Source organism: Oryctolagus cuniculus, chromosome 7 (genome assembly GCF_051225735.1).
Source record: "Oryctolagus cuniculus isolate XC-2025 breed Fujian yellow rabbit chromosome 7, ASM5122573v1, whole genome shotgun sequence".
NCBI lineage: Eukaryota > Metazoa > Chordata > Mammalia > Lagomorpha > Leporidae > Oryctolagus > Oryctolagus cuniculus.
The window spans coordinates 36,577,410-36,584,726 of NC_142873.1; the positions used below are offsets into that span (position 1 = coordinate 36,577,410).

The 7,317-nt window shown below is 44.1% G+C and overlaps 1 protein-coding gene across 1 annotated transcript; it reads left to right on the forward strand.

The window, feature by feature from the left end:
* Nucleotides 1-2,796: 2,796 nt before the first annotated feature.
* Nucleotides 2,797-4,014, forward strand: LOC100358889 (high mobility group protein B1). The gene has a single exon (XM_002715953.6). It carries the CDS (start codon nt 2,893-2,895, stop codon nt 3,538-3,540), a length of 648 nt encoding a protein of 215 aa, XP_002715999.1. The 5' UTR covers nt 2,797-2,892; the 3' UTR covers nt 3,541-4,014.
* The last annotated feature ends 3,303 nt before the right edge of the window (nt 4,015-7,317 follow it).

Consider the following 7,317-nt stretch of genomic DNA (forward strand, 5'->3'; position numbering starts at 1 on the left):
CCCCTTTCTGCAGCCATGGCCAGAAATCATGTGAAAAGGGTGTGTAGGCGACAGGGGAGGAACCCTGGTGGCTGGGCTCTCCGAAGGGTAACTAATAATCCTCTCCATCATCCAGGCTCCAGCCTTAACCCTTCAGAGCCTGGATCATTCCTGCCCATGCTCAGGCTGGAAAGCCCTGGAAGTCTTGATTCTCTGTGAGAGAACATGGGGGACACAAGACAGGCAAGGGCTCAGGGCAGGAGATCCATGGAGGAAGGGAGATGACAAAAGGGAGCTGAAGAAGACCCGTCCTCCTTCGAGAGCCTGGGTTTTCACAAAGCATCTCCTTCTGCTGGGTCCTTCAGCCACCACCAGCTTCTCTCTGCTTGTCCCTCACCTGGGAGTGCACAGCTTTCTACAGAGGTGCAGGAATAGAGGTGGGGCAAACAGGAAAAGGGGGCGGAAGGGGACCTGGAAGGCAGGTGAGCTTTAAGCGTGAGATCCTCTACAAGGGGCACACAAGGCAGAGAAGCCTCCAGTAGGGGTGGCCATGAAATTTGGAGTCACGCTGCTGGTGTAAGCCCCTTCTCAAAGGCTCAGAATCGGTGTGACAGGGAGTTATCTGTACTGCCTGATTCTCAGATGGAAGAGGACACAGAGAATGAAGAGGCTGTTCCTAGGGTGGCCACGGAGATGATTCAAGGTAGCAAACTGAACCTAAGAGAAAGGACTAAGACTATGGTTATTTATTTGACAAGGAGAACAGAAAGTGTGGAAAGAAACCTATTAAGAAGACCCTTCAAGGAATGTACAGTCTCTAAAGTCACGTCAGGCTCACAGACTGGGACATTCAGCTCAATTCAGTAAGCACATGGGGACTTCAAATGTTTGTGGAACATGGAATTAAAGGAGGCGGGGAATGTGGTGCTGCAGATTAGGCTGCCATTTCCAATACTGACATCCCACATAGGAGCACAAGTTCAAGTCTTGGCTGTTCCACTGCTGATCCACCTCCCTGCTTATGCTCCTGGGAAGACAGCAGAAGATGGCCAAAGTGCTTGTGCCCCTAGAACCCACATGGCCAGACCTGGCTGTTGTGGCCATTTGGGGAATGAACCAGCAGATGGAAGATCTCTCTCTCTCTCTCTCTCTCTCCCCTCTCCCCTCTCCCCTCTCTCCTCTCTCCTCTCCCTTCTCCCCTCTCCCACCTCCCCTCTCCCACCTCCCCTCTCCTCTCTCCCTTCTAAATAAATGAATAAGTCAAACTTTACAAAAAATTTTTGAAATTCATAATCAGTTTCTCCTGATACACATTTTCTTTATTTATTTATTTGACAAGCAGAGTGGACAGTGAGAGAGAGAGAAAGGTCTTCCTTTGCCGTTGGTTCACCCTCCAATGGCCGCTGCAGCCGGTGCGCTGTGGCCGGCGCACTGTGCTGATCCGATGGCAGGAGCCAGGTACTTCTCCTGGTCTCCCATGGGGTGCAGGGCCCAAGCACTTGGGCCATCCTCCACTGCACTCCTGGCCACAGCAGAGAGCTGGCCTGGAAGAGGGGCAACCGGGACAGAATCCGGCGCCCCGACCGGGACTAGAACCCGGTGTGCCGGCGCTGCAAGGCGGAGGATTAGCCAAGTGAGCCGCGGCGCCGGCTTCTGATACACATTTTCAATGAACTTCTTGAAGACTCTTCATGTGCATGGATTTCAAAATCATTTCCACCAGAATAAATTTATAATTTAATTCCATTTCTACGAACATTCTTAGTACCCTGATATATGTTGAGCATTTATCATGCACTTTACTGGGCACTTTCTGGAGACAACTGTAGTCATCGGTTATAGAAATAGTCCTAGTGGGCCCAGCGCTGTGATGTAGTAGGTTAAGCCTCTCTGCCTGCAGCACTGGCATCCTATACAGGCGCCAGTTCGAGTACCAGTTGCTCTGCTTCCAATCAAGCTCGCAGCTGATGGCCTGAGAAAGCAGCAAAGGATGGTCCAAGTGCTTGGGCCCCTGTACCCACGTGGGAGACCCAGAAAAGCTCCTGGCTACTGGCTTTGGATCCGTTCAGCCCTAGCTGCTGTGGCCATTTGGAGAGTGAACCATCGGATAGAAGACTTCACTCTATCTGTAACTCTACTTTTCAAATAAACAAATAAATCTAGAAAAAAGGAAGAAAGGAAGAAAGGGAGGGAGGGAGGGAGAGAGGGAGAGAGGGAGGAAGAGTCCTAGAATACTCCTCCAATATCTAGCTCTATAGCTAAAAAGAATGCTAAAAAGAATGAAATTTACATCTTGGTTACTGGTCTGCTTAGGTTTTCTATGTCTTCATGGCTCAATTTATGTAGGTTGTATGTGTCCAGGAATCAAGACTCCACTAAAATACTATTGAAACTAATAAAAAAATTTTAGTAAAATTGCAGGATATAAAATCAACACACACAAAAATAGACAATGCTTAGACTGAGAAAGAACTTCTAAGATCAACTCCATTCATAATAGCTACAAAAAAATTAAATACCTTTGAAAAATTAGCCAAGTACATCAAAGATCTCTATGATGCCAATTACAAAACATTAAAGAAGTAAACAGAAGAAGACACAAAAAATGGAAAAATCTTCCATGTTCATGGATTGGAAGAATCAATATCATCAAAACATCTATACTGTCAAAAGCAATTTACAGAGTCAATGTGATACTAATCAAAATATCAAGGACATCCTTCTCAGAAATAGAAAAAATGATGCTGAAATTCATATGGAAGCACAGGAGATATCAAATAGCTAAAGCAATCTTATACAACAAAAATAAAGATGGAGGGAGTACATTGAGCTCCATAGAGACAGCGCCGGGGCAAGTGAGAGACGGACGGGCACTGGGCAACTCTGTGCCTCGCTGAGGAAAAATAACTAAACATGGGCAAAGGAGATCCTAAGAAGCCAAGAGGCAAAATGTCATCATATGCATTCTTTGTGCAAACTTGCCGGGAGGAGCATAAGAAGAAGCACCCAGATGCTTCCGTCAACTTCTCAGAGTTTTCTAAGAAGTGCTCAGAGAGGTGGAAGACCATGTCTGCTAAAGAGAAGGGAAAATTTGAAGACATGGCAAAGGCGGACAAGGCTCGTTATGAAAGAGAAATGAAAACCTATATCCCTCCTAAAGGGGAGACAAAAAAGAAGTTCAAGGATCCCAATGCGCCCAAGAGGCCTCCTTCAGCCTTTTTCTTGTTCTGTTCTGAGTATCGCCCCAAAATCAAAGGAGAGCATCCTGGCCTGTCCATTGGTGATGTTGCAAAGAAACTGGGAGAGATGTGGAATAACACTGCTGCAGATGACAAGCAGCCCTACGAGAAGAAGGCTGCCAAGCTGAAGGAAAAGTACGAGAAGGATATTGCTGCATACCGAGCTAAAGGAAAACCTGATGCAGCGAAAAAGGGAGTCGTCAAGGCTGAAAAGAGCAAGAAAAAGAAGGAAGAGGAGGAGGATGAAGAAGACGAAGAGGATGAGGAGGAAGAGGAAGACGAGGAAGATGAAGATGAAGAAGAAGATGATGATGATGAATAAGTTGGTTCTAGCGCAGTTTTTTTTTTCTTGTCTATAAAGCATTTAACCCCCCTGTACACAACTCACTCCTTTTAAAGAAAAAAAATTGAAATGTAAGGCTGTGTAAGATTTGTTTTTAAACTGTACAGTGTCTTTTTTTGTATAGTTAACACACTACCGAATGTGTCTTTAGATAGCCCTGTCCTGGTGGTATTTTCAATAGCCACTAACCTTGCCTGGTACAGTATGGGGGTTGTAAATTGGCATGGAAATTTAAAGCAGGTTCTTGTTGGTGCACAGCACAAATTAGTTATATATGGGGACGGTAGTTTTTTCATCTTCAGTTGTCTCTGATGCAGCTTATACAAAATAATTGTTGTTCTGTTAACTGAATACCACTCTGTAATTGCAAAAAAAAAAAAAAAGTTGCAGCTGTTTTGTTGACATTCTGAATGCTTCTAAGTAAATACAATTTTTTTATTAAAAAAAAATAAAGATGGAGGCACCACAACACCAGATTTTAAGACATACTACAGAGCAATTACAATCAAAATAGCCTGGTACTGGCACAAAAACAGATGGCTAGACCATTGGAACTAATAGAAATGCCACAAATCAACTCATGCATCTATAACCAACTTATCTTTGACAAAGGAGCTAAAATAAATAAAAGATAAAAATAAATAAAGATCTTTCTCTCTCTCTCTCATTCTCTCTCCCCTCTCCCCTCTCCCCTCTCCCCTCTCCCTTCTCCCCTTTCCCACCTCCCCTCTCCCACCTCCCCTCTCCTCTCTCCCCTCTCCTCTCTGCCACCTCCCCTCTCCCACCTCCCCTCTCCTCTCTCCCCTCTCCCTTCTAAATAAATGAATAAGTCAAACTTTAAAAAAAATGTTTTGAAATTCATAATCAGTTTCTCCTGATATACATTTTCTTTTTTTATTTATTTATTTATTTATTTGACAGGCAGAGTGGACAGTGAGAGAGAGAGACAGAGAGAAAGGTCTTCCTTTGCCGTTGGTTCACCCTCCAATGGCCGCTGCGGCCGGCACGCTGCGGCTGGCATACCGCGCTGATCCGATGGCAGGAGCCAGGTACTTCTCCTGGTCTCCCATGGGGTGCAGGGCCCAAGCACTTGGGCCATCCTCCACTGCACTCCCGGGCCACAGCAGAAAGCTGGCCTGGAAGAGGGGCAACTGGGACAGAATCCGGTGCCACGACTGAGACTAGAACCAAGGACGGTTTTTTCAACAAATAGTGCTGGGAAAACTGGATCTCTGCATGCAAAAGTATGAAGCAAGACCTCTACCTTACACCTTACACAAAAATCCATTAAAAATGGATTAAAGACCTAAATCTTTGGCCCAATATAATCAAATTATTTGAGAACATTGGGGAAATCCTGCAAGACATTAGCAAAGGCAAAGAGTTCTTGGAAAAGACCCCAGAGGCACAGGAAATCAAAGCCAAAATTGACAAATAGGATTACATCAAATTGAGAAGCTTCTGCACTGCAAAAGAAACTGTCAGGAAAGTGAAGAGGCAACTGACAGAATGGGAGAAATTATTTGCAAACTATGCAACTGATAAAGGATTAACATCCAGAATATATAAAGAGCTCAAGAAACTCCACAACAACAAAACAAACAACCCAGTTAAGAAATAGGCAAAGTACTTAAACAGGCATCTTTCAAAAGAAGAAATTCAAATGGCCAAAGACACACGAAAAAATGTTCAGGCTCATTAGCCATCAGGGAAATGCAAATCAAGTTTCCTATGTCTTCATGCAAATCAAAACCACCACAACAAGGTTTTACCTCACCCATTAGGATGGCCTTCATACAGAAATCAACAAACAACAAATATCGGAGAAGATATAGGGAAAACGGTACCCTAATCCACTGTTGGTGGAATCTAAACTGGTACAGGCACCATGGAAGACAGTACGGAGACAGCTCAGAAATCTGAATATAGACCTACCATATGACTCAGCCATCTCACACCTGGGAATTTACCTAAAGGAAATGAAATCAGCATATGAAAGAGTTATCTGTACCCTCAATTCACAGCTCAATTCACAATAGCTATGATATGGAATCAACCCAAATGTCCATCAACTGAGGACTGGATAAAGAAATTGTGGGATACTACACCATGGAATACTATAAAGTGGTAAAAAAAAAAATGAAATTCTGTCTCTTGCAATAAAATGGATGTAACTGGAAAACATTATACTTAGCAAAATAAGCCAGTCCCAAAAGGACAAATACCATATGTTCGCCTTGATCTGTGGTAACTAATAGAGTACCTAAAAGGCAATCTATAGAAGTGAAATTGACACTTTGAGATGCGATTACTTTGAACAGCTCTTATCTCAACCACCGAGGAACAGTTTTTTTTATACTATTTCTTGAACTCTTTACTTACTATAAGGTTAATCTTATGTGTATAAAGTTAATTGAAAATAGATCGTAGTAAAAAATAAGAATGGTAATAGGAGAGGGAGGAGGAAGAAGATTGGAAGTAAACGCAGGAGGGCGACTAGGATCGGAAGAATCACTATGTTGCTAAATTTGTATTTACGAAATGTATAATGTTTGTATACCTTAAATAAAAGGTTTCTGGGTAAAAAGGAAAAAAAAAGATTTACAGAGAGAGAGGGGGGCGGGGAGACAAAGAGAGAGATCTTCCATCCGTTGATTCACTCCCCAGATGACCACAATAGCCGGGGCTGAGCCAGGCCAAAGCCAGGAGCCAGGAACTTCATCTGGGTCTCCAAGTGGGTGGAAGGGGCCCAGACACTTAGGCCATCAGCACAGAACTGGGGTGGAAGTGGAGCACCTGGGACATGAACCAGTGCCTTTATGGATGTCAGCATCACTGGTGGCTACTGTACCTGCTGTGCCATAACGCCGGCCCCTGAGCCTTCATGTTCAGAAACCACTCTGGTTGGGTGGAGACCTATGTGCTTCTTCCGCCTTGACAATAACCTGTAGGAAACCAAAGCAGGAAAGAAGGAAAATGGCCAATACAACTTCAGAGCTGAAGGACCTAATCCTGGAACACCTGAAAGAATTTTCTGGGGACTCTCAGAATTATTTGGTAGTCTTGAGTAAGGCTGAAATTCCTAATTTTATGAAAACAGATGTGGAGAATACCATTTTATTACTCTTTTGTAAATTCACTTAACCCTCTGGTTGGTTTGGCTTGGGAAATAGGAGTCATTGCAATCCGAATTATTTATGTTCCATAGGAGGTGACACGTCCTAGTCCTGAGGACTGTTCTGCATTGAAAATGAATTACTCAGAAGCACCATAGGATTCCATTACTAGGATTTTACCAAAAACAATATAGATCTATCTGGGATGGTCAAGATGCATTGTTATATAGGAAGAAAAAAATGTGTGAGATAACTTTTTTTTGTAAAAAATACTTATTTATTTGAAAGGCAGAGCTACACAGACAGAGGGAAGGACATGGAGAGAGAAAACTTTCATCCACTGGTTCACTCCCCAAATGGCTACAATGGCCAGGGCTAGGCCAGACCAAAGCCAGGAGCCTGGAACTCCATCCGGATCTCCTACATGGGCGGGGGCCCAAGTACCTGGGCTATCTTGTGGTGCTTCCCCAGGCGCATTAGCAGGGAGGTGAATGGGAAGTGGAGCAGCCGGAGTGGCACCCGTGTGGGATGCCAGTGCATCCCAGGCAGTGCTTTAACCAGCTGCACCACAATGCTGGCCTCTGAGATGACTTTTCCAGATCTTTTCTAGTTTACAACCCAAGGTTCCAGTAAACAGAAG

What these genes read in the sequence shown, in the direction of transcription:
- LOC100358889 (XM_002715953.6), top strand. Translation starts at nt 2,893, where the DNA reads ATGGGCAAAGGAGATCCTAAGAAGCCAAGAGGCAAAATGTCATCATAT.